The following is a 27,652-nucleotide window of genomic DNA, read 5'->3' as shown; positions in this document are numbered from 1 at the left end:
TCAGCAACAAGGCATCTCATGTTTCGGATATATCACCCGGTAATGTACTGTACTGATGATGAATTGCTTCCGGTCTGCTTTCGGGTATTGGGCATTTTCGTTTTGGGTTCTCTTCCTAACATTATCGTAGAGATTATCGTAATCGAATTTAGAAGTCAAATGATCATTTTCTTTAAACATTATTGGGGGTTCCTCGACTGCCCCACTTCCATCACCAAATACATTCTTTAAACATCACAAATAGAAATGGAATAAGAAGAACATGTAAAAATAAGACAATACAGTTTCATTTTTTTCCCTCTCCTTTCTCTCGACATTTCTCGCTTCAGGCTGCTTAGCTAACCCGGCGGCAGAGGGTGATCCCGTCGCCGACGGGGAGCATGCAAATCTCGATCCGGGGGTCGGCGGCCAGGGCCTTGTTAAGCTCCAGGACGAAGTCCCTGTAGTACCTCACATACTTCCTGAGCGGGGCATCGGGTGGGGCCACCACGGATCCGTTCCACAGGGTGTTGTCATAACCAATCAGGCCACCAACCTTGACCAACTCGATCAGCCTCTTGTGGTAGTTAAGATAGTTGTCCTTGTCCGCGTCGACGAAGATGAAGTCGAACGACCCGTGGTACTTCCCCTGCAATTAATTCCCGCATGCAAAGGACAATGAGAAACAATGTGTAAAGTTTATCCCTGCAATTAATTCCTGCATGCAAAGGACAATGAGAAACAATGTATAAAGTTTATACGACCCTCCTCAACAACTGACTTCGAAACGAGCTCATTTTTCGTGCTCGAGCGTGTGGGACTTATACGAGAACACTCTTGGTTGCGCTCTAATATCATATTGAATTTTCATTTAGTTTATACGGGCTTGGACTCATTTTCACTTAAAAACTCAAGCCGATAAGTAATGATACCCAAATCTCATATAAATTCATGAATATTCATTCATTTTTTTTTATGTGGATTAATATCCTCATCCGTCAGAAACACAACAAACCACCGAACCTGGCAACATATTTTGTGTGGCTAACGTTAAAAACGACATTCTTTTTCCTGTGAAAATCCGAGAAACCGCTTTGAGCGTTTGAGGTCTTCTTTTATGGCAAAAACGCGATCCAGTCATCTAATAAGAGGATGCAATTAGGTGAAGCTCTTTTGCAAAAACTAGACTATAGTCCATCAGCCTATTCTGGGTCGTTCAGTCTAAGTGAGAGAGCATTGATCTCGAATCTCGACTAAGATGATATTCACCACGACGCTATGGCCTTTGAGGCTCTCGGCTAGGAGTATGTAAGCTTGTGTTGTGTTTGTGTGTGAGAACAAAGGTGGCCGTGCGAATCCAGTCCAATGAAGCGGATCCGGCTTACGCAGCAAATAATCTTTTCGTGCGGTCTTGGGGATCTACCTGCATGGATGGGGAAGGAGGCTCTGAAAACTTACATCTTGGATCATCTGATCGAGGACGGGGAGGGCGGGGCCTTCTCTGAAGTCAATCTTGTGGGCAACTCCTGCCTTTTCGATTATGGGTCGGCCCAATTCGTAGTTCTCCCTGTTGATGTCCATTGCCAATATCTGCAAAGCACGAACAAAATTTTCTAGCTTCTTTGGCAACTAATTTCAATTTGCAAACAAGCAAGTGAAGATCATATATATTTATTTATTTATTACAGAAATTTAGCTTTTTTGGCAATTAATAATTTCAATCTGCAAACAAGAAAGGGAAGATCATAATTGTTCAGACCTTTCCATCTTGGGGAAGGGCGAGGGCGGTGGCGAGGAGGGAGTAGCCGGTGTAGACGCCGATCTCCATGGTGTTCTTGGCATTGATGAGCTTCAGCAGCATGTTCAGGAACTGCCCCTCATCTGCTGATGTTGTCATTATGTTCCTGTCACATCGAATATCAATCACAACCAAAGTTAGCCGAATATCTCCTTTGCTCGGCCGATGAACATAAATAGATCGAGTTTTAATGGGGAACCCACCACGGGTGTTTAGCAGTCAGCTCCCTGAGCTCCTTCATGGGCTCTGGCTCTCTCGGGTAAACACTGGTCTCTAGTATATACTGCAAAAAAGGCCAAAATTACATAGCTCAGGCATCGGGATTCGGAAGCAGACCCGATATCGTCCGCCGATCAACTGGCTCTTGTCTCAAATGCTAAAACTCTTGGAAGAAGCGGCCATATCAGTCTCATACCTGAAAGAGAGCATCGCTCTGCAAAAGGCTCTTGTGGCCAACCTCTTGGTGCCCCCCGGCCTGGTTCTGGGCTCCGTTCGAGGCCTCGCACTGCTGCCCGGCAACTTTCGTGGCCATTGATGCAATCTCTATTTCTTCTTCCCACTAAAAGGTTTTTGAGCTCTTTATGTGAAGGAAGGAAGGAATGGAGTTCTAATGGAGATGGGGATGAAATGGTGATCTTAACTTTATATATAGCGACCAATGACGATGTGCAGAGGAAAGTGGAGAAGTCCCGTCTGAACCGGGTTCGGTGGTTGTTGGGCCGCCCGCCAGGGTTTGCTTCCGGTCGGGGGTTGGTGAGTTCCCCCTCGAAGGTCGTTTCGTGCTCTGTGGGGCCCACTCGCCCTCCCACGGGTTGGGTACTTTTTTAGTAGTGGGTTGATCCGTTGACCTGCTCTTAATAAGTGTGTTTTCTACGTATATTTGTGAAAGCATGTGGACTAATCCGGATTATAACTGATTTTCTTAATGAAGATTGATTCACTAAATTAAGATAATGCATATGTATAATTAGAAGGAAGGAAATTAAAGGGAAATTCACTGAATCAATAAGATTGATTGCACCATATCATCAAATGCATTATTAAACATGTGAGTAAAAGTTAACTATTTTACTAAAAATTTAACTAAAATTTTTGAAATCTTCGTATGTTATTTCAAAATTTGTATAATTTAATTGTTTTGTTAGTTATTTAATTCTTTTATTAGTCGATACGTGTCACTTTCACTGAAATATCGTCAGTTCGTTCTGTATAATTTTGGCAAGAATCTATCAATGAATTTCACATTATATATATATATAATAAATTATTTATTTACATTTTTCTAAAAAATTAATTATTCGAATAATAAAAAATAAATATATGAAAATCATATAAATTAATGGCATGAGAAAAAATAGAAAAGAAGAATATTAATAACAACTTTTAGGAATCGCAAAAAAGTAGTTGGAGAGGAGCCCGAGGAAGAATAGAGTCAAAGATGACTTGGTGGAAGAGGGAATTAAATTAATGGATAGGTAGCATACGTGGCAGTTCTGCCTCGCCTGAACGGAGAACTCTCATGAGAGCAGTCTAAATTACAAAATATATAGATTTAGATTTAGAAATTCAAGCAGCTTACTACAAATTGATGTAATTTAGTGCAATCAATTGCGCCTTAACTTACTATAAATTGAAGAGGGGATAAATTTAATGGATAGGTAACATATGTGGCAGTTCCACCTCGCACGAATAAAAAAACTCTCATAAGAGTGATCTAAATTACAAAATATATAGATATAGATTTAGAAATTCAAGTGACTTATTATAAATTGATGTAATTTAGTGCAATCAATTGCATCCTAACTTACTATAAATTGAAGAAGGAATAAATTTAATGGATAGGTAGTTTATGTGGCAGATCCACCTCGCATAAACGAAAAACTCTCATAAAAGTAGTTTTCAATTACAAAATATATAGATATAAATTAGTAAATTTAATAGAAATTCAACTTACTTACTATAAATTAATGTATTTAATGCACTCTAAGGACCTTCCCCAAATTTAATGATTGAGAATTTTGAATCAAAATTGGCAGTTGCAAATTTTAATTACAAAGTCCATCGAAGCCCCTTCTCTATATTGGTATTTCTAGTTACTTTTTCATTGGAGAAAATTATATATACATGTAATAGCCTCGAGACGAACTTTTAATATCAATTGCAGAATCATCTATAAAACAACAACTATATTAGATATATAAAACTATTTAGTAGGGAAGATATCAGTTTGAATGGATTAGGTATTCGTTTTTCTTTAAAACCGTATTACTACTACTACTACAACTTTTCTATAAATAAATAAATAAATAAAAAAAGAAGTAAAAACGGTATTATCAAGAAGATGGTAGGAGCGAGTGTTGGGACCCCATCTTTTTTAGGTTGCAGGGTCCCACCATCTTGATGCTGGAGAATTTTGGGTGATGGGAAGGGAGAGTTGGTGGGAGGTTGGTAATCATGGCGGTCTTTGCTGTGCAGAGGCCAAAGAGTTGGTGGCCATCTCCTCCCCTTAAATATTATATATTATGATATATGATGATATGTAAATATGTAATGTGGAAAATTATGTCGTATTGTTCGACAAGAATATCTTATTCATTCATTTATTTGATGTATTTTTCTGGTCATAGATTCCTTTTCTCCTCGGGTCCCCAATTACGTCGACTAGGTCCAATATATGTTCGTTGGATCATAAGATTGACCGAGTTTCTTTCTTATTGGCCTCCAAAACGGGTTCAACTTCTCGGGTCTTTCCCGAGGATGGTCCTGGATCTTTGCGATATTAGATCTTCTTCTTTTTTTTTTTTTGTAACGATACTTACATTACAAAAAAATAAAAATGATAGCAAGATAATTCACCCAAAACAAAAATTGATAACAAGATAGGGATGGACTCTACAAAAGTGGAAAAATCCAATTTAAAATATTGAAAAAATAGGTCATCCGGTAAAGAAAACTAAAGGGCAAGAAAATTCAACGGACGAGGATATCCCACATCATCTTCATTTCGATAAATAAGGGTGGTGAAAGATCAACCGCATAAGTAATTAACGTAAGTTCTTCAAATTCTTGTTATGAAAGACCTGCCACGTATGCTTCCCAATATATTTAGGAGCTTCCGATTTGCCGATATTTGGTTTCCATGACTTTTGAGTTTGGATTGGCTCATTCGCCTGCATTATTACATATATATATATACAGTACATAGAATAACAAATATAAAAATGCTAAATTCGCTCGCCGAAAATTAGAAAAGCCAAATCCATGCCCGTTTAGCAATGATATATTCATTAATCTAAAATATAATACATAACAATAAATGTAATTATGATCAATCGTGATAAAATATTTTGAAAATTTATTTACCAGAAAAAAGAAGTGAGGATTCTCGCAGTGCGCGGGCTTAGGGACTTTTTATTACCGTAATTTACAACCTACAAATAATCTACCAAAACCTAGACATGGACCCAGGGATTCCAAGCTTATAGGCAGAGCCCGCATGTGGAAGGCCCAATCTGGCAATAAGATCCGGGGGCTCGTGCTGGGCCCATGAGGGTCAATGCGCCAATTATGGGTCCTTTCAATATGAAAGGCCCTCTTTGTTGGCCAATGGGCATTTGTCACTTCGGATGATTCCTTAATCTTATGTGGGTTTCTTAATCTTATGTAAATTCGTTTCTAGGTGAGACCACAAAATCTCCTCCGTCTATTATTGACCGAGAACTTATTCTCACTCGGAAATTATTTTCATCATGTGTTTCCAGCGAGTTCTGAACCCTTTTCTTCCCCCCGCATGAAGTTGGTTCATGATGGAGGACATTCGTAACATTTTTTTTTCTTCCTTTATTTGCAGGCGGTTATATCTCCTTTGCGCGATTCGGTCCCCTTATATCTGGTTGTTTATGATCTTGTTCCCGCTCTTTCTTCTTATTCGCTTTTGTTTTTGATTATTATGATCCATACCCCTATATTCTTTTCTCATTTGGTTCATTTTGCTTCTAATACATATAAATACTTAACGACAGCCAATGTAACTTCGCTGTGGCTAGCGCGACACAGGACTGATGCACACGAGGACAATGAAAAAAGAAATACCGAGTTATAGTTTATAATACAATCAACTTCAAAAGTGAAGGCAACCACATCTTCAAGTAAATTATTTGGTTCTAAGTAATTTATTTGTATTTTACATTATTTACTTAAATTGCAAATAAATTACTTAGAGTTTGTTTTTAAATTACAAATAAATTACTTGGAGTTTTTTTTAATAAATGAATATATGGCATCTATCTATTGGTTGGGACAGGGAGGTAGATAAAAGTGAATATAAAAAACTGGTGGCACATAAAAAAATTGAATACATGTCCTTTAAATAATTCAGGAAGGTTTTTTAAATTAGGACCAAGAAAAATGAATTGAAGGAAACGTTAGGGGATAATAATATAATCTTTGTATAAGAGGAAAAAAGAAAAGAACCAATATATCAACATCTCTTGTGAATGAACATATACTAAGACACGGTGTGCGTGCGTGTGTGTATTTATATATATAAGACTGTCACAATCCTTTTTTGTCCTTTAAGATTCTCTATTAGAATATTTTTATAATTCTTTTAATATGCATATAGATTGTTTATAGTGATTTATTAATTAATAGAGTTAGTTAAATTAAAAAGAAATTCTGAAAGGAAAGCAAAAATTGTTATTAAGAGCTTTGAGGGAGAGATAGAGGAGAAAAAGAGAGGGAGAGAGAATAGGAATTATGAAGTTGGTGATTAAAGAATAACCAAAAAAAAGAGAGGGAGAGAGAATAACGACGTTTGTTTTTGCTTGATAATCAATAAAATTTCAAATTTGATACTCGTATCTACATCTATTTATTAACTATTATGATTGCTATTTCATTATATTAAGCACATGTGCAATCTTTATATCGGATAAAGAACGACCAAAGCTACTAGTTTGTCTTGAATTTCCTCACAAAAAATAGAATGGTTAGTTAATGAATTTTTTTTTTATTATGGATGAAATTGAAAAGGTAGTATTGCCCCAACTTCCTATTTTTTCCTTTTGTAATACGAGACGCGTATTTTACACGGTTTGCAATAACTTTTTTCTTATCCTTAAAAATAATAATAATAGTTTTCTAATATGTACGTAGATTGTTTAAAGGGAGATGAGAGAGAATAAAATGAGAGAATAAAAAAGTGAGAATTTAGTGGAGTGAGAGAGGAGAGAAAGTGAGAAGTAGGTATTTGATAGTCTAAGAAAAATCAAAATTATTAATTTTTTTTTGGCATGACTTCTAGTATTTAGAAGTATAATTGGATCTTGACTAATTCAGTGGAGCCGGGTTAGTCCACTAAAGGATAAAGTTATCACAGCGTTGATTTTCTGCATTCACAAAACTTGAACTAGAAATCTTGCTTAAGCGAAACAAGCGTCAGATTGCTTGAACCAACTCACATTGGTAAAATTATTAATTTTCTTTAACTTTCTTGTAATATGACGATTGTTAATAATTGAATTATTTGTTATAGACAAATTTAGAAAAAAGAAATTTACTCCAATTTTTTCCTTCTTCCATTTGTAATATAATAGTTAGACATGCTACATATGCATTGAAAGCCAGGAACGGTGCGATGAGGGCAAGGATTAGAAGAACGCAATTGATGAGAGACGAATTTTTATGTGCTTATTAATGTATATATATGCCGGAAAGTTTATTGAAATAACTTTATGTATGCACATCATGTTTTTCGGTGAGATTATAAGTACTTTCAATTTAGTTGTCGAGACTAATTCCAATCGAACGTTGGCTTGACGCTAATCACGGATAGTACACATCATGTTTAAGCTGCATAAAAATGAATTTTGTATTTACATATAAATTTTCTGGAATCCTTTTACTTAAAAAATAATCTATTTTTTTGTCTAATTCGCATATGCACCAGTCATATGGACAGATAGGTGAAAGTCCAACAAATGTGATAAAAGTAAAATGTGAATTTATCTAGCTAGTGTTAGAAAAATAAAACTGAAAAATCGCTTTTTATGGAGTTCATTGTTTCTATCATTTTCACTTATGCGCGGCGCATCTATATCCTCGAATTTAACTTTTGTATATTATATATATATATGACCAACGAATTCCTGATCTATTCGTTGTAACCTCCCAATTTTTTTTGTTACCCGAGAATTTACATATATATATACACAATTGGATCACATCCTATTAAATATGAGTCGAATAGTCAATATATGAATAAATTAGCATGCCATATAGATTTTGAATTATTGTAAGTAAAGAAAATATATTCAGAAGAAACATTTAAGAAGAATTTTAATCATTTATTATTATTTTATAATCAATTTTAATTTTCTTATTAAATAAATATGTATAATTTTAAAGAAATTAAGAATTACTAAAACTTTATTCGATCATGTAATGGGGCAGGCGTTTTTTGCCCACCATAGCGGTGTATTGAATGGTAAGGCTCCGTATATAGTCGTTATATTAAGACATATCTGTTAAAACACAAACTGTAATTATATCATTAAATGAATATTATAGTATATGTAATTCACCTTTTCTTAGAAATAAAAAATAAAGATTCACCTTTGCTTGGTTGATTATAGTACAAATCAGATGACCTGATCTCGAGGGGGCCAATGCATGGAGAGGTGATATGGTTATAAGGGGCTTCTTTTCTCTGACAATTTAATCATTACTTCGGTTTTGTAACGCATAAATTCAGTTAGGGTTCTTCACAAGGTATGAGCTTTATTAACAATAAAACCTTCAAAAAAGAAAAAAGAAAAAAGAAAAAAGAGAAAAAGCCAGTTGTTTTTCTCGGGGAAAAAATGGAGGAAAAGAAAGCCAATCTCAGAAATGATCAAGATTCCCCGAGGATTTATTGGTGGCTTAGAAGAGAAGCAAATCTCACGTCATTTATAATTTGCAATTGTGAAAAAGCTGTCAATCATCCTAAGATCTCACGTAGATAAACTAAGCAAAAATCAATAGGTTTATAAGAAAATTAAATCGATTATCATATCGGCTTAAATTTTTAAATTGAACATGGATTCAATCGCTTATAAATCCAATAAAATTTTAATATATAATATCAGACCCAGACTGAGACTTTGCCAACGTGATAATTATGCGACACTTTGCATCCAGGCATTCACACTATACATAAAACTACCCACCACTGCGCCTATGCTGGCATGCTGAGTTTGCGTCTCATCCGACAACAGACCAGTTTGTATTCACGTTGTGCATGAGGGCGAGTGTCAAGGATTCTAATATCTCACTTCGATCAAATAAGAAAAAACCAATTGGATTATAAGAGGATTAACTTCACGGTTCTATCGTTTTAAGCTTTTGAATTGGATAGGGGTTCAACCACTTATAATTAAGTGGAATTTTAAGAAAAGCAAGGAGAGAAAATCATAGGAAATTAAAAATTAGTTTTGTTTCACGTACGTTTCGAATAGAAAAATATTTACCATCATTATTTGGAAAAATAAAAAAAAGAGACGCATAAAGCAATTCATAAGAATGACTAAAGAAACAATTTAGAATTTTCATTTTGAATAATATAACTTTAGAGAAACGAGTACATCTATGTTCTATCTCTTGGGCAGTATCCAAGAAAAATTTTTTTAAAACAAATACGCTAAACAAATGATCATTTAAACAAAAATTTAGAAAATAAAAAATATTGGTTCGAATAGTTCTATTTACCCTTATTAAAGGATTACATGAACCGAGAGCATGGCCACTGCTCAAGGACGAAACACACAAATTGAGAAATGGTCCAAATTTTTATGTCTCTTCAGAGACATCCGATAAAATTGGAACGATACATGAACCGAGAGCTCTTTGTCATAAAAAAAAACATATGTATTTAAGATCAATGCATATATATATAAATATATATCTAAATCTATACTATAAAAGGGAATAAAGAAGCAATTGGGATACTATTCCATTTCCAGTTTGCCCATAACAAAATAATTCTATTAATTAGCAACTATTAGATTATAAATTGAAAGTAAAGTCATCTTACTACTAGATTATAACAAAATGAAGTCATTTTACTTATTCTTCCACCACCAGCTTTCTATTTTCTCTCCCTCTTCACCTTTCTCTCTCTCCTCTCTCCTCTCTCTCCCACCGTAGCCGTTCCACTCCCTCTCAAACTTTCTTCTCTCTCCACACCTATGACCTATCCAATATGCCATTTCTTTTACGTTTTGCTATATACATAGAATTCACTATACATGGTTCAATACTGAAATAATTCATTAATATTTTAAAAATATGATAATTGATAAAATAACAAAGAATAGTTCATACAACAATACACTTATGCGCTCCAATATATAGATTTGTAAACTGATATTATTTTCGTTATACGCGTAGCGCAGATCACGTTCTTGTATATAATAATTATACTGAAATATCTCTCAGTGGTGTAACTTTCAACTTCCAAAAATACCATTAGCAAAATATTTAAAATTAATAACAGCCATCAATTGGGGATATCATAGTAATTATGAAAGAAAAACTACCTCTATTTACAACTCTCTCTCCTCTCTCCTCTCACCTCATTTCACTGCCACTCTCCCTTTTATTCTTTTTTTTTTCAACAATATATCTAATTTATTCTCATAAAATAGTTGATAGGGCTGAAGATCTACCGAGTTTGCAATATCGGACCTTATCTAAAATGACGAGTGAAGATCAAACTGAGAGCGTTGAGGATTATGGCACTATGCAGCGAACTTCTATAGACCGATATAGACTGCAAATGCATAAGTTTTTAATTCAAGTTCATTCGGTGAATAAAAATCAGAACATATGTATTGTTATAGATCTAGCAAGGGCCAAGGAATATGTTACCCAGGGTGGGACCAACATCGTGCGCATAGACTAGTGAAGATCGAAATGAGTGTATCGGGCACTGTGGTATGCAGAGAACTTCTGTGGATAAATATAGTACAAAATCTTTAGATTTCTCCGTATAAGTTCATCTGGTGATTATAGATCAAGACATATGTGCTGATATCTGGCTAAGGTCCAGGAAAATGGTTATGCAAGGTGGCACCAATATCGATGTGCAAATACCAAAATCAATAGAAAAATAGTATAAAACTGTATGAACAAGTCTTAAAAGTTTTATTTTTTGGGAAAAGTAAAAAAACCCCATTGTGGTTTGGAGTCGAGACAAATTGCACATTGTGTTTTTGTTAGGGACAATTAGCCCCTATGTGGTGCACTCCGTTAGACTTAAGGGGTTATGACATTAGTTTTTTTTTCATTTTCAGTCTTCAATTTTTAGTTTTTTAATCATTTTGATTTTAAATCTTTTTTCTTTTATCATTCCTACCCTCAACTTTCTATTTTGTCTCATTTTAGTCCTACAAAGAAAATTGAAAGGGAAGAATGGGTCGGGGCCGCCAATCGGCGATCCCAACCCTTCCACCGAGGTCGCCGGTACCCACGGAGGACGTCGGAGACCTCGATGGAGGGGTCGGGGTCAGCGATTGACAGCCTCCACCCCGAATCGACTAGGGACTCCGAGTCTGTAGGACTAAAATGAAACAAAATGAAAAGTTAAAGGTAGGAATGATAAAAGAAAAAAGATTTTGAACCAAAATGATTAAAAAGCTAAAGATTGAGGGCTGAAAATAGAAAAGAAAAAAACTAACTCCGTAACCCCTTATGTCTAACGGAGTACACCACATGAGGGTTAATTGTCCATAACAAAAACACATTGTGCAATTTGTTCTGACCCTAAACCACAATGGGGTTTTTGTATTTTTCCCTTATTTTTTATCCTTTAAATAATAGTATGATATTAATATAATACATATATATATATATGTGTGTGTATGTATGAAAGCACAAAAATAATGGGCCTGCCTCATGGCCTCGGAAAGCCCAATCGCTTACTAGAATTTTCTTTTTTTTATTTTTAAATTTTTTATAGTAATTTTAAATAAAAAAGCTTTTGCAAAAATTTTCAAAAGATATTTTTTGACAAAATATGGATGAAGCCAAATATTTTTAAATTTTTTTATGAGATATTGTTAATTACATTTTTTTTGGTGAATTAGGGCTGAGGCCCAAGTTCAATATGAAAATAAATCAAACGATACAATAACGAGGCATGGTGACCGCAATAACATCACAAAAAAAAAGGAAGTGGAATCCAGGAGAGCAAAGACTAAGCTTATGAACGCCAACTGAAAGCGTAAGTGCATATTTTGCAAGTTAATCTGCGCAATAATTTCCTTCACAAAACACGAAACATATGCTCAATATTAGTTACATAATATTTAATAATCACAAATGCTCGGATTTTTAAAATTAAAAATGATGAGTTTTTCAAAATTTAATATTAAACAAAACAATTAACATATTACGATTTATGAATTTTTATCATTAAATAGAATTTTTTTCATATTCAAATTTTTTAATATTTATAATAATTTTCAATAAAAATGATTTTTTTTATTTTTTAAAAGATCTTATATGATAAGATTCGAATTAGACAAAACATTTTTCTAATTCATTATTATAATATAATCTAATATATATAGTAGATTTAATTGATTGTAAATTTCGATTTATAATAGTATAAAACATGAATGTGATATATAATAAAATTGATAAAAAGCATGATAGATACATTCTACTCCAAGCGATACATCATACACGAGGTTCACAATTAACATATGTGTATATATATATATGAAAAAAAGACACATTTGGTTCTCAACCTTTAACTTTTTGACATTTTAGTCCTAAACCTTTTTTTATATTATTTTCCTCAACCTTTTGTGTTTTTTCCACTTTGATCCTACAGTTACATTTTCCGTTAACTTTGCTGACGTGGCAATTAAAAATAATTTTTAAAAACTCGCCAGTGAAGTTGGAACTCACTAGCGACCATTGTCGAGGGTGGTTGGCCAGTGATGGTAGCGCCCCCAATTCTTCCCCTTCTTCTTCTTCTTTTTTTTTTTTTTGCCAATTTGGGAGGCGAGTTTCGACTTCATCGGCGACCCTCATTTGGGGTGGGTGGCCAATGGTGGTAGGCCGCACCTCCCCTCTCCTAATTCTTCCCCTTCTTCTTCTTCGTTTTTTTTTTGTTTTTTTTTTAAATTATTTGTTTTTAATTTTAAATTTTAGAAAGTTATTTTTTAATTGCCGTGTCAACAAAGTTAATGGACAATGTAACTGTAGGGTCAAAGTGGCAAAAATGTAACCGTGCGTTTGGTTTCAGAGTTAAAGTAACTTTGATTTTGATTGTGGAAAATGACAAATGTTGTGTAGTGTGTTGAGTTAAAGTTAAAGTTAAAATTTTTTACTTGGAAAATGTGTAATTTTGTTGTGTAGTGGGTTGAGTTAAAGTTAAAATTTTTGTGATTTTAACCCTGAAAACATATATGTCTTAAAAGTTTGATGATAAGAATAGCAAAAAAAAAAAAGATTTACGACCAAAATGATAAAAATGTTATAAGTTGAGGACTAAAAGTGTCTTTTTTCTTATATGTATACATATTGCAACGACATGTAAAGATCAAAAAGGGAATACTGTTGCAAAAAATTTCTATGAACAAATAGATTTTGGCAAGTACTAGAGTTACTAATATGAGAAAGTATTTTGTATAATGCGCATATCAAATGACACTGTACTAACAAACACATAAAAAAGTTATGTTTTTGCTAACAATAAAAAAGTGATATTTCTAAAGAAACAATAGATATTGTATATCCGTTACAATTAACACTATCTCCCTTCCATGAATACAAATAGCAAAGGGTTCACAAAAGAAAAAAGAAAAAAGAAAAAAGAAAAAAAGAAAAAAAGAAAAAAAAGAAGAAGAAGAAAGCTAAGGGCGAAAATATATGGTACGAAAGGTGGGACCGACATTAGGGGTGGGACCCTCTAAGGGAAATCTCTTTTGTCATCCTCTGGAGCTATACAGCCATCAGTTTTTGTTTTAATCCCATAAAACGTCAAGTTTTTTGCCCTATGATTGTCTCTTGTTTAGGTTCTTCTCTATTTTTGCCCCTTGATTGAATAAAACAACCTTCTCTCTCTCTCCCCTCACTCTCTAGTCCTCTCCATTCTTTTTCTTTTTCTTTTTTTTTTCCTTAACTTTTTTAATTTACAATACAAGTATCCTAAAACTTTGCCACCTTTTGAACGTCTCTTCACTCCATCTCCTCCTTTATATACTCACCCTCGTTTCCCTTTACATCATCAGCCCTTCTCCCTCTCCCTTTGTCTCACTATCTCTTCTCATTGCTTCATAGTTCAACTATGTCTGAAGATCAAAGAGACCATGATGAAGGCTTCTTCTGGGAGAGCCAGTCATGGGGCTTCTCGAATTCAGACAACAATAGTGGAAACAGCGAAGGCATTGTCAAATCCAACATGAACCCTAGTAAGGCCCCCGGTTTGAGCTCTAACAACAACCAAACACTGGCGGTAGAAGCCAAAGCGGTGGCAGCTCCGGGTCAGCCTTCTTCTGCTGCCCCGAGCAAAAAGCGGTGCCGAGGTGGCTCGGCAGTGCCCAAGAATGGTGAAGGAAAGGGTGGCGCCGGTGGTGAAGCGGGCGATCATGAGATTCATATATGGACCGAGAGGGAGAGGAGGAAGAAGATGAGGAACATGTTTGCTAGTCTTCATGCTTTGCTTCCTCAACTTCCTCCAAAGGTGACTATCTAAAAGTTTCATTATCTAGAGATTTTTATATACAAATTTGTGAGGCATCTAAAAGGTAAAATTATAATGTGAAATGATTGCATCAATTAGATTGCAAAATGGTTCACACATCAAATTGAAGGAAGATGTGCTACTTAGGGTTCTCTTTTTCTGGCCAAAGGGAATAAACAAACAGCCTGAGGGTTTTTTTCATTAGACTTGCATTCGTGAAATTATCGGCTCGGGTAGTAGGTTTCGCATGATTATCTCTCTAATTCATGCTCATTGTGAAAGAATTTTCAGATTGAGTTTTGCGTCATTTTTGGTTCATCCAATCTCCATCCGAAAATATCCGCCGATGATCCCGAGGTTGTTCTAGCGTTAATTAAATAATCAATAGACTACCAAGTTCGATATAGTAGTACGTTTCGCATGATTATCTCTCTAATTCATGCTCATTCTGAGAGAATTTCCGATTGAATTTTGTTTCATAGTTGGTGCATCCACATCTCCATCGCAAAATTTCTGTCCGGAATACTCGAAATTCTTCCACTGTTAATTATAATGAGCACACTATCAAGTTAAACATATGCTAGTGGATTTCGCGGGATCATCTTTCTAATTCATGCTTATTGTGAGAAGGATTTCCGATTGACTTTTGGGTCGTTGGTGCATTCCATTGGAAAAATTCCAATAGACTACCAAGTTAAATATATGCGAGCGGGTTTCGCATACTTATCTCTCTGATTCATGCTCATTGTGAGAAGCATTTCCGGTTGACCTTTGGGTCATAGTTGGTGCATCCACATCTCCATCGGAAAATTTCTGTTCGGAAAACTCGAAGTTCTTCCAGTGTTAATCATAATGAGTAGTAGGATAAATATACGCTAGTGGATTTTGCGGGATTATCTCTCTAATTCATGCTCATTCTGAGAAGGATTTCCTGTTGAATTTTGGGTCATAGTTTGTGCATTCCATCGGAAAAATTCCCAATGGACTACCAAGTTAAATATATGCGAGTGGGTTTTACTTGGTTATTTATCTAATTGATGCTCATTGTGAGAAGGATTCCGGTTGAATTTTGAGTCATAGTTGGTGCATACCATCGGAAAATTCCCACCGGGGATAGTTGAAGTTCTTGTCGTGTTAATTATAATCAATAGATTACCAAGTTACATATATGCCGGTAGGTTTCGCATGGTTATCTCTCCAATTCAGTATCTTTGTGAGAAGAATTTCTGATTGAATTTTGGGTCATAGTTGGTGCATTCCATCGGAAAATTTCCACCGAGGATACTCGAAATTCTTGTAGTGTTAAATAATCAATAGACTACCAAGTTAGATATATGTTAATAGGTTTCGCATGGTTATCTCTTTAATTCGTGCTCATTGTGAGAAGGACTTCTGATTGAGTTTTATGTCATAGTTGGCCAGAAAATTTCCTCTGGCTGGGAATACTCGAAGTTCTTGCCTTTTTCATTATAATCAATAGACTTCTGAGTTAGGTATATGCCAGTAGGTTTCGCATGGTTATCTCTCTAATTCATGCTCATTGTGGAAGAACTTCCGATTGAATTTTGTGTCATAATTGGTACATTTGCATCTCCACCAGAAAATTTCCTCTGGTAACACTCAAGGTTATTCTAGTGTTAATTGTGATCAATAGATTACCCAGTTAGCTATATGCCAGTAAATTACGCATGATTATCTCTCTAATTCATGCTCATCATGAGAAGGAATTCCGATTGAATTTTGTGTCATATTTGGTGCATCCACATATCGATTGGAAAATTTCTTCCGGTAATACTCAAGTTCTTCTAGTGTTAATTATAATCAATAGACTACCAACTTAGAAACATGCAATTCCTTTATGGCATGTCAAGTTAGTTATTATTTTATTGTTCCATTTAATGAAGTTCCCATCATTTCTTGCGGTTTTATGTGCAAAATCCTAATTTCAACACAAAATTTTAGATGATCCTACCTCATATTGATGCTGGCGTGGAAACATCAATAAAAATTATTTAATAGAAAATAATTATGGCAATTATCCAAGTGATTATTACCAATAACTTCTATGATTTCACCAACTTTTTATCCTTTTTTTTTCCCTATATTGCTATATTCGACATTCTTTCCGAAGATCCACAAAGTAAAAGAACAATTAATGCGGTCTCTTTTGAAATTTAAGAACTCCATCAATATAGAAAGATTCAAGGAGAAATCTGTTTGTCACATTTATTCGTCTTTGCCTTTTTCTATATAGGACCTTATAATAACTTTCAGCATTTAATTTGTTGTTATACCTTCATTAATTAGTCACCATCATATCTGACCAAGGAACAAAAAGAATTTCAAGATAAAAGAGCTTTAGATTTTCTCATCCAAAAAAGAGTTTTGGTGCAGTTGCATAAGCCAATTTGAAATCATGATATTCTGTGTTTGATTCTCATTAGTTGGACCAATCATACCATTTTGTTTCTGTTTATTTTATTCCTTATTAGACTCATCAACCTCTTTCATAGTTGCAAAATCGAAGTAAATCAGAGAAATCATAGATCCATTTATTTAGATGTCATTTTTCTTGCTTCTTGCCATCAATTAGTTTTAAAAAAGTGGTATTGCTCGGCCTTTCCGGTCAAATGTATTGCTCAATAAGAAAATAGCTAGGTTTTGTCACCTAGATGGTTTGGGGTGTTTCGTATAATTAACGAAGAGAAAGACAGTGGTGCATGATTGATTTCAGGGCTCATATACAGATCTATTTAATTATTTCATATATTCACTATTGAAAATTTTGTCAATGAGTTCTATTATGAGTCAGTATACATGTAATTTAAATTTCCCAGTAAATTGATTAAGGATATATATGTATTCAGGAATCCGTCTATTCTGGGAAAAATGCATTGATTAAGGAATATACCTGCATTCTTTTTTTCGGTTACAGATATACTTGCATTCTTCGATTCATAATAAGGAACCAAAAGATTGATTTCAAGATTTGAGAACAAAGTTTATGGTACTTCAGTTGAATTGATAGGACAAACGATGGATGAAAAATTATAATTATATGCAATCGATAAGATTGTGAATATGTTACTGATTGATTTGAGCATAATGTACAGGCCGACAAGTCGACCGTTGTTGATGAAGCGGTGAACTACATAAAATCCCTGCAAGTCACTCTCCAAAAGCTCCAGAAACAGAAGCTGGAGAGGCTCCACACTGCCACCACCTTCAGCTATGACCCATCCCTGCTCACGCCGATCCAAAAGCTGCCTTACAACTCGCGCGAAGCATTCCTAGCCGACCAAGGCTCTTCCTCCAACATTAACCACGGTGGCTCACTGCCACCAAGTGGTCCGAGCAGCTCGAACTCATCTCCCCTCCCCAGATACCCGGTGGTGTTCCAGACATGGACTTCTTCCAACGTCGTGCTTAATATATGCGGAGACTCAGTGCATTTCAACATCTGCTCATCGAGGAGGCCTGGGGTTCTGGCAGCGATTCTGTGCGCGCTGGAGAAGTACAAGATTGAGGTCATGTCTGTCCATGTTTCTTCAGATTGCCATCGGTCCTTCTACATGATTCAGGCACATGTAAGTGTTTCATGGATTCTCTACCTCCGACTATAACATAAATATGTTCTTGTGGTTTTGTCTGACTTCTCAGGCACATATATACAGAATATTTAAACTGCACCGCAAGATCAATAAAGCTTCTAACTTTGTAACATGTTTTTAGGTGTTAAGAGGTAATAGAGATAATAATGTTCCCAAAAAACACGTTTTCATGAGCAGTCCAATGCATTTCAGTGAATAAAACTCCTGTGCTGTACACAAATAGCTTTAGTAATATGGCGCCACATAACACTATATTTGCTAGAACACCAGATTCGAGCGTACTTGCAACTGGATATTTGACTAGAACAATTCCAGAGTTTCCCATGTTTTGGTTCGATGTTCCGAAGAGATCACAAGTGCATCAATGGGAAATGTTCGCTCAAACTCGAGCGACTCAATGAAATGTTGATACTGATTTGCTGTATAACTATGCATGCATCCTGCATTTCCATCAACTAGGTGTTGCATCATATGGGTATATATATATATATATATATATATGCACATACATGTATATGTCTAGCTGTGACTCAGATGCTCAGATAATTATACGATCGATGCAGGTAAACATGGAAGCCCATGATCAGTTGACCGAGGTGCTCACCATCGAAGATGTATGCAGGCAGGCTGCTGGGGAGATCATGCTCTGGACATCTCCTTGATCTTCTTCATAAGTCTATATCTATATAAATATATATATATGGATTTGCAACTTTATCAAACCCTAGCTAGAATATTTGCAGTCCAAACATTTAAATAAAGTAAAACAAAAGTAGTGTACTTTTTGAACCTCCCAATCATTTCGAAAATGTTAAGTGAATTTGTGATAATCTGAACACATATATTGTGGCTCAGATTTCAGTTGCGAATTAAGATTTGCACTGGTCGTGTTTGTGGAGCTCCTAATCAAATGGCTCAGCCTGATATGTGTGTGTGGTTCTAATTAAGAAGATCATTTGAAGATCATGAACCTCCCTCTGAACTTCAATTTGTAGTAGATCCATCATATGTGCTTCATTTTTAATTCACAAAATCCTCAAAAACTTGTTACTGTTTCAATATTTGAGTTATTTGTGTCGATGCTTAGTCCATACTCAGAGAGTTTTACCTACTTATTATGCCGACCCCACTCAAATCAAATTAGTCGGGGCCCGTTGGACTTCTGAATACATAGTAAAAAAAAAATACTTGATAATTGACAAGAAAATATTTGGTGAGACCGACACATATACAGTAAACTGTACCTCTAAAATCTAGCACATTATACTGTATGAATCCCAAATTAGCTATTTCTTTCGCTTGACATTTAATTCGAATTTGCAAATGCCATTTTGGTGTGTTGGTTTTATCTAATTTTAAGAATAGCCTCTTTCCATGGGAACCAAATTGCTTTTACAATTCAACCAAAAAAGAAAAGAAAAGAAAAAACTTGCTATTGCAATTACGACCGGCCCATCAACATTCGAGTTCAGCAATGTTTTTGGGCCTCGGGCCGAGAAGATTCGATGGAGAAAAACTGAGACGGGATCCACTGGGCTGTAGCCATTATGATGGGCTCGACCCCGACTGGAACTTTTACATTTTGTTTGGATGGAGGGACCGTAGAAAGAAATATGATGGGCTTGACGGCTGCGTGAGCTTTTATATTTTTGTTTGAAGGGATCGGGAGAGAAATGAAGGCAAGAGGATCCCCAAAATTAAGAGTTCCTATTTAATCCATCCGTTACTAATGTCATTCCATTCCTCTTGAAATTCGTTGTCAAAAGGAACTTTTACATTAGGCAAAACAAAATTCCTTCCTTGAAAGAAGGGACTCGAAGGAATTGTACTCTTCATGTGAATTTTCTGCTTTTATTTTCTTCCAAATCCCTCCGACCAAGCAAAAAATAAAGAATATGCAATGATTTGAAAATTTTTCAGATTACACGCCTTTGGTGGACGTGAAACTTTCAGTTTTTCCATCAAATTCATCTGTTAAAAAATTTTACCTTTCAAACTATCAATACAATGGTGGTGAAGATTTCATCAGTAGAATGGCTAGATCATGACACGGCTCTTTTCGTAACGAATCAATTATAGTCGTCGTAGTTAGAGGGATCCGAGTTCGCAGGATATATCCAAATTACAAAATAATGATAACTAGTATCAACCAATAAAGTATTGGTTAAATGGTAAGTGATTTCAATCCCGTAAGGAGGAAAACACAATTTCGAGTATCGGAAAATGCACTTATTGGAAGAGGGATAATGATCGATTTCTTGAAATTGCGAGAGTAGTGTCCCCTACAAATTTACATAGCTAAAAAGAAAAAAAGATCACAAGATATTTCCAGTACGTAAATTCACTCGGAATCATATGGGGGGGTGGGGTTCAGGGAAAATTATAACCCATTGATGCCAAATGGGCAGAGGAGGTGTCAACCCAACACTTTGATAACCTCTCCTAGACAAAAAAGGAAGAGGGGTCATTGAATAATTTGGGTCTCGAGTGCCGCATATCTTTCGTTCAAAGACAAATGAACATATGTTATAGCCTTTTGTTCTTGTGGACTAAAAGAAGAGAAAGGGGTGGGGAAAAGGTTAGATTGGGCATGCATGTGACCACTAGTGCCCCCATCAACTAATGGGGAAGATAGAATATCAAAACCCAATAATACATATGAGGTTTCCCATGGTTTTATTCACACTGCATGTGACTTTGCCTCTATCCTCCTCCCTCCTCCACATCATATCCCTCCTCAGCTTGCCAGTCCGACAATTCCTCCCTTCTCTTAATGATAGTGAGGGAGTGTGATTCACTCGTATATGTCTCCAACTCAGACAAATCACATCAGGGGCCGTCTCTGTGTATCTCTGTCCTATTATTATCCACGTCAAGATCCCTTTGAATTCAAACACTTTTTCTTGACATTCTATGGTTCGCATTCGGGTGTCTTATCGTATTATATCTTGCACGATCTTACCATATGATGTCGAAAGACCTTACTGTGCGATAAATACGTTTCATTGTCGTACTCCCTATCCATTGAGATCTTACACTAACAATTTGAAAGTGCAGGAAAAACAACGGCAGTAAGAATCATAGCAGTCAGAAATTAACCTCGAGATGTTATTAACTAATATTTAATAATTATCATGTCGCTTCTTAAATTCATATGAAACCTCAGAAGAGATTTTTTAGAAAGTACGATAAGAAACCCATTATCTTATCATGGAGTCACGATCAACTTTTAAATGTTGAAGCACCGATTATCAAAAGGAGGAGTTGGGAAAAAACCTTAGGCTTGGGGAGACAAAATTTAGTGCACATTAACGAAGGTTCAATGATAGAATTGGCGTTTTCACCGAAAAAAAAATGATAGAATTGGCGTGGTCGTCACAATCTCACCAATAAAAGAAAACGATGCCAGACTCTGCCCACTTCCTTCAAATTGGGCAAGCCACAATATATTCCTATTCCTGTTCCTATTCCCGTTCCTGTTCCTATTCCTATTCCTATCACATTGATTTCATTCCATTACCCAAATATATAATAAGCTTTTCTCCTAATATTAATCAACCCCAAAAAAAGAAATTTAACGGAAAATGCGAAAGACCCGAGTTGATATCGATACGCAAAATGGATTGCCTTACCAGCGAATCTCGTTCCGTTTATTGCATTACTTGTGATGGAACTTTTGCCGTAATAACACATCATGAAATAGAAAAAAAAAATGAGAAGAAGAGATCATTTGCTGCTCGGGTGGGCATATTGTATGCTTCTTAATCAAATCTTTCACATAAAAATCCTTTTGCCAAAACAAAAAAAGGAAAAATCCTTGCATCCAAAAATTACATACAGAAATTACATTTCAATCTCTATACACCAAATCTACCTCCTCCTCCTCCGCCGACGTTAACTAATCATCATTCATTTCCTTGCTCTCTTTTTCCCTCATTATCTACGGATTAGAAAAATAAGATGAGATCATTTAATTAAACTAAGGTAAAAAAACAAATAAAGGAGAAGATTTCTTCTTTTTTTTTTCTTTTCCTTTTTTCTGGTCGGAGCATTTCCTCTTCTTTTTTTTCTTCTGGTCAAAAGGGTACAACGACCTCACTGCAAGCAAAATCGTCGGAATTGTTGCCGGTGGAGTCATCGGGCCATGAGTCCCGGAGAAGCTTGAGCAGCATTTGAGCCTTCCTCTTGGCCCTCTCCGTACAGTCGCTCTGCACGAGCAGCAGCAGCTGCGTCATCACCCCCGCCGCCACCGCCTCCCCCTGGCACCTCTCCTTCGCCGTGCACAGCGACAGGAGCGCCCCCGCCGCGTACTCCGTCGCTCTGTCCGATATCTTCAGTATCGCCTTCACCAGCAGCGGAACGGTCAGCGCGTGGGCTCCGAACGCCGCGCACCCCGCCGGCACCCTGCACAGCAGCTCCGCCGTAGCCAGCGCCCGCTCCGCGTCCGCCCCGGCGGAGCAGTCCGCCAAGCGGTCCACGAGGGCCTCGGGTGCCCCCGCGGCCACCGCGAGGTGGCGGGTCTGCTTCACGAGGCAGAGCGCGAAGAGGGCCTTGAGCCCGACCTTGGCGGCGCGCGGGTAGGCCGCGCCGGCGTCCCGGAGCAGGGCCACGACGCCCTCTAAGATGCCCTCGGCGCCGCTGACCTGGGCCCGCAGCTCCTGAGACCGGGTGCCGGCTACGGTGGCCTCTATGAGGGCGGCGGAGTTGACCCTAACCTCGAGGGAGGAGGGGTGGAAGAGGAGGCGGGCGAGGAAGGAGACCTTGTCGGGGTCGGAGGCGATGGCGGTGCAGTCGGACTCGGTGCAGTCGGTGAGCTGGAAGAGGGAGAGGACGGCGAGGGACTCGAGGGCGAGGTCGGGGTGGTCGGGGGAGGAGAAGAGGATGGAGAGGAGGGCGTGGCGGGCGCCGAGGGAAGCGATGAGTGAGCGGTTCTTGTCGGAGTCGCGGGCGAGGGAGCGGAGGCGGCGGAGGGCGGGGAGGCAGGAAGAAGTAGAAGAGAGCTGGGAGAGGAGGGAGCGGACGAGGGAAGGGTCGGCGGGCTGCTTAGGGGTGGGGATGCGCTCGACGCCGAAGGAGCGGTGGGCGACGCACCAATCCTGGATGAGGCGGCGGAGGGTGTGGTTGGGGATGAGGGTGAAGTCGGAGAGAGGGGAGCGGGTGACGGGGCAGGTGGTGTTGCCGGTGGCGACCCAGGACTCGATGCTGGAGCGGTCGTAGGTCTGGCCGGTGCAGACGGTGACGGGGTCCCGCATCAGCTCAAGCGAGATTGGGCACCTGAAGTGGTACGGTATCTGCACGCCCACCAGATCCAACGGCTCCACACTCCCTGGCATTCTATCTCTCTCTCTCTCTCTCTCTCTTTCTCTTTCTATTACCAGATCTGTTGTTGTCTTCTGCTGCTGCTGCTGCTGTTGTTGCAGTGTTTGTGCCCTCTGCAGCTGTTGGGTGGGTTTTCTTTCTTCTCTCTTGTCTAAAGCTAAAGCTTTGGTTTTGTTTTGTTGTTAAATAAGTCTGTGTCCCCTCTCCTTTTTTTCTCTATTAAGGGCCAACTTAGCAGTACTATAAATCAGAAGGAGAAGGAGAAGGAGAAGGAGAAAGGATGAAGTGTTCAAGGGATGGGATGTGGGGTGTGGAAGAGGAGAGGGTAAGACTTGGGAGAGTGAGACAGAGAGAGAGGGAGAGAGTGGGAAGAGGGTAGCTCTGCAAAAATGCTGGGTGTGTTGTGCTCTTTATACATGAAATGGAAATGATGAGAAATGGAAATTGGGTGGGACAATTTGCCAATTAGCGCACAGTCCCTGGTTTGGTTTGGTTTGGTTCAGTTTGGTTTCTCCCTGACCCGCTTCGTCCATTTCTCTCTCTCTCTCTCTCTCTCTCTCTCCCCCCCCGGGCCACACGTGTGGTTCTCATTCTGGGCGATTCCCTCAACTCTAGTTCCCTCCCTTTAAAAATCCCATAACGAATTACGATGCCTGATACCGTTGAAACCTTGCATTATCAGTAGATAAACTTTGCATAAAGTGCGGAGGTTTGAAACTTACTTACGGGGAATAGGACAGATTGATATTAGAGGGAGAATTAATTTCAATTAATAAGTTAAAAATACCTCATAATTTTAGGAGAAAAAAAATGATCCATGATCGGATACATTTACAGTGATTCATGGGATCACACTGTAAGAGTGCTTCTACTTCCTCCTTGACACAGGAGTTTTTGTATTGTCCACAAGAAACAAGTCCCTCCGAGTCGATCGACGTTGGTGTATTTCATCCATCTGTAAATGAATGTACATTGCTATGCATTCATTTGGCGGAAATGGTATCGCTGTACATTTATCATATATTGCATATTGTTGTAAAGCATGTCCTTGCTATGCAACATAAGACACAGTATGAGATTTAAACTTCTACTTTTCTCTGCGTTCACTCTTGTCACTACAAGAAAATATATGTCTAGTGATGATTTATATGTGACCACAAGAAAATTAGTCACTAATGATCTTACTTACAGTGATTAAAAAAAAAAGTCATTGATGTTACACTTGGTCATTATAATTAGTGACAATTTTGAAATACTCACTGATTCGAGATTATTTGTGACTGAATAAAGAGTGGTCACAAAGAAATTGTTGCTAAATCTTGTGAAATAGGGCGCCAATCACGTTATTATAGTGAGAACATCTATATTGGCCACTAATTACGATGTCATTTATAGTGACTCCTTTGTTGCAACTAAAATAATTACAGTTCACCCTATTTCATTTGAGAGTTAGCAAATTATAAATAACCTTGATATTTATAACTTATAAATGATAAGTAAATAGTAAGGATGATATTAGGTTAGGATCAATTAATTTAACTTTTACTTTCTTTGTAGTATAAGTCTCTTAAAACTAATTATTTGTTGATGTATCGTAAATAATTTGAACAAACGACTTGGGTACTAACGAGAAAATTTTAGATGATCCTACCTCAAATGATGTGGTGAGAAAAAACCAATAAGAATAAAGAATAATTATAGTAATTATTCAAGTAATTATCTCCAAATCCAGAGTTTCATACAATTTGATTAGTGCTTCTTCATGTCATATGGTGAGGTAAGATCATCCAATAACTTCTCGGTACTAACCAACTTTAATTAATTATTGGTTCGACTAAGTATGAATGAGTCCATATGCTATCTATTATTGCCAAAGTATAAATAGTTAATTGCTTTGCTCAGTCATAATAATAATAATAATAATAATAATAAATCAAATTTAGGATTTGAATTTTAACATCTGATGATATAAAATTAGGCAAATCAAAATATCAGTGAGAATAAAATCCCTTGATTTTGCATAACCCTAAATAACAAAGAGAAATTCTAAGATCAAATTCTTTTAACCGATAATGATAGAGGTCTCAACCCTAACCTCTTCCCAAAATCCCTCCCAATTTCTTAGTAGTGTATCCCTACGATCTCTCCTCTCTCTTATCAATATCCAAATTTCCAAAAGAAATTAATATTTAATAGGAAAAAAATAACTGTCCACTTCTTCCTCTATTTATTCATGATCTTCTGCAGTTACCCACTTCAAAAATTGTACGATCGAATGCTTACATCTTTAAGGCTGGCTGCTTGTTTCAATCGCCAATACTGAAGTGTCAATTGAATACTATCAAGCGCATTCTTTTTCAGGTAACAAGCGGATCTTAGTACCAAATTCTCTCTCGTTCGGTAAAAGGGGAAGGTCCAAATTAGCAAGCTCAGGCATATGTGCAGCAAGGCCTTGTCAAGGATGATCTTCGGTGCAAAATATTTGACTTCGGCATTCTCAAATAGGAAGACTCCCCATACTAAGATTGAAGTTGTGTGTGATGGTAATTTGGATTCCGTGTGCAGGTAATTTATCAAGGGTTTAAATTCTTTTTATTCTCTTGTTTATACTAAGTTATATATGTCTGGTTTTAATTTTTTTATATGCATTTGAATGGCAGGTTGGAGTCTGGTTGCAAATCTGTAATTACTAAATTAAATAATATTTTTCCTTTTGGCATATTTATCTCTGTAGTGCATATATCACGTTTTAATTTGAATGAGCTTCTTTTCTAATGAAGGAACCATGGGAGGAAAATCTTGTTTTTTCGGTAGGAGAGGAAAATTAATTTGAACGAGCTTCTTTTCCAATGAAGGAACCATGGGAGGAAAATACAGCCTTGTAATTAACAAAGTAGTGGTAAAGCTTGGAAGGTAAGTCTGCTCTTTAGAAATCTTATAATAAGCTCATATATAATTAAATTTTTATGTCTCTAGCAAATGGGTGGAAAGATAAGAAGTCTTGGAAAATTTTGTATTAATAGCATACTCTATTTTCCTTTGTAATTGAACATACACTGTATTTATTGTATTTGATTTTGGTTTCATTAAATATTTAATATAGGAAGCAATTATTTTTTTCTAATAAGTGTTATTTGTAATGCAGGAGATACATCATGAGAGTCAAAACAATATACATACCAAAAAGAAACAATTGACATATACATATAAGAAAATAAAATCAATTAAAATAATATCTCCTTGTAATTAAACTATATAATTAGTGGATTCTTTCTCTTGTTTTTTTTTCTGTTTTTTGGGTAAGAGTTAGTGGATTAGTTTTGTTTCTGTACCGATGAGAATGTTCAAGTTCTGTGTCATTGAGCAAATTATTGTCATGATACTCTTTATTGTTGTAGAATTGTTATACGTGTCAACTTGCATTTTCTTCAATTGATATTACAAGACTCACAACTGATATTAGTAGATGTAAACAATTGATATTAGTTAGAGTATGCAAGTTGCATTTTCTTCAACTGATATTAGTAGATGTAAACAATTTCTGCTTTGCAAGCTTGCGAGATGGCTCAAAGTTAGGCTCACAAACTTGGCAAAAGAGAAATACCATACTTGATGCCTCAGCTATCCAAGTCCAAGTAGAGAAAAAGGGAGAAAGTATGGATTAGTTAAATGCGACAGTGAGTGAATCAATGCATATGGTAAAGGAGAGATCGCAATAATCTGTCACAATAATTTCTCCAGCTGGTTGGATCGGTCAAATGCTTCCATGAGGGGGATTGTGGGGCCCGGCTTCCTTTCTATTTTCAAGCCTGAAATCTAACTTCTGTTTACATCAAAAGTATCGGTGTTAATAATGCTTGACCAAATTAGTGTTCATCACTGTTTTTGAGATTTGATACGCCATCCACCACTATGATTGGTGGTTACCTTTGCACTCCTGGCCCCTCTAGATTTCCATTTTGCGCAGTTGGCTCCTCTCATTTTCTCTTATTTGCCGAGTCCACCCGTTTCCATGTTCCTCAGTGACGACTGCACAAATCCCTCGAACAGTTTAATGAACTTTGGAGGGAAGGACATCAATGATCCTATAATTTTGTGTAAATTGTCAATTGAATGAACTTATAAGATTTTTGCTGGTCACATTGGAGTTATAATTACTGTTGAAAAAAAAATTGACGTTGCTAAATGCACTCATCATCACCCATTAACACA

The 27,652-nt window shown here is 36.8% G+C and overlaps 3 protein-coding genes across 3 annotated transcripts; 1 reads left to right on the top strand and 2 right to left on the bottom strand.

Annotated features, from left to right (window-relative positions):
- Window positions 1-147: 147 nt before the first annotated feature.
- LOC116205999 (caffeoyl-CoA O-methyltransferase) lies at window positions 148-2,411 on the bottom strand. Its single transcript, XM_031538721.1, has 5 exons — window positions 2,193-2,411; window positions 1,981-2,060; window positions 1,739-1,883; window positions 1,438-1,569; window positions 148-628 (listed from the first exon to the last, which is right to left on the bottom strand). Exons 1-5 carry the CDS (start codon window positions 2,307-2,309, stop codon window positions 335-337), a joined length of 768 nt encoding a protein of 255 aa, XP_031394581.1. The 5' UTR covers window positions 2,310-2,411; the 3' UTR covers window positions 148-334.
- Window positions 2,412-13,619: 11,208 nt separating this feature from the next.
- LOC116206134 (transcription factor bHLH95) lies at window positions 13,620-19,051 on the top strand. Its single transcript, XM_031538908.1, has 3 exons — window positions 13,620-14,510; window positions 17,624-18,097; window positions 18,685-19,051. The coding sequence occupies exons 1-3, from the start codon at window positions 14,115-14,117 to the stop codon at window positions 18,781-18,783; spliced, it is 969 nt and encodes a 322-aa protein (XP_031394768.1). The 5' UTR covers window positions 13,620-14,114; the 3' UTR covers window positions 18,784-19,051.
- Window positions 19,052-21,871: 2,820 nt separating this feature from the next.
- Window positions 21,872-23,840, bottom strand: LOC116206133 (U-box domain-containing protein 26-like). Its single transcript, XM_031538907.1, has one exon. It carries the CDS (start codon window positions 23,452-23,454, stop codon window positions 22,198-22,200), a length of 1,257 nt encoding a protein of 418 aa, XP_031394767.1. The 5' UTR covers window positions 23,455-23,840; the 3' UTR covers window positions 21,872-22,197.
- Between the last annotated feature and the right edge of the window lie 3,812 nt (window positions 23,841-27,652).

Source organism: Punica granatum, chromosome 4 (assembly GCF_007655135.1).
Source record: "Punica granatum isolate Tunisia-2019 chromosome 4, ASM765513v2, whole genome shotgun sequence".
In the NCBI taxonomy this organism is placed as follows: domain Eukaryota; kingdom Viridiplantae; phylum Streptophyta; class Magnoliopsida; order Myrtales; family Lythraceae; genus Punica; species Punica granatum.
The sequence above is the reverse complement of the archived record's forward strand: the minus strand, read 5'-3'. Positions and strand labels throughout refer to the sequence as shown.

What these genes read in the sequence shown, in the direction of transcription:
- LOC116205999 (XM_031538721.1), bottom strand. Translation starts at nt 2,309, where the DNA reads ATGGCCACGAAAGTTGCCGGGCAGCAGTGCGAGGCCTCGAACGGAGCC. An exon ending in CTGACTGCTAAACACCCGTG is followed by an intron (nt 1,884 to 1,980) that starts GTGGGTTCCCCA and finishes TCGATGTGACAG; the next exon opens with GAACATAATGACAACATCAG. An exon ending in TCGATCAGATGATCCAAGAT is followed by an intron (nt 629 to 1,437) that starts GTAAGTTTTCAG and finishes AATTAATTGCAG; the next exon opens with GGGAAGTACCACGGGTCGTT.
- LOC116206133 (XM_031538907.1), bottom strand. Translation starts at nt 23,454, where the DNA reads ATGCCAGGGAGTGTGGAGCCGTTGGATCTGGTGGGCGTGCAGATACCG.
- LOC116206134 (XM_031538908.1), top strand. Translation starts at nt 14,115, where the DNA reads ATGTCTGAAGATCAAAGAGACCATGATGAAGGCTTCTTCTGGGAGAGC. An exon ending in TTCCTCAACTTCCTCCAAAG is followed by an intron (nt 14,511 to 17,623) that starts GTGACTATCTAA and finishes CATAATGTACAG; the next exon opens with GCCGACAAGTCGACCGTTGT. An exon ending in TCTACATGATTCAGGCACAT is followed by an intron (nt 18,098 to 18,684) that starts GTAAGTGTTTCA and finishes CGATCGATGCAG; the next exon opens with GTAAACATGGAAGCCCATGA.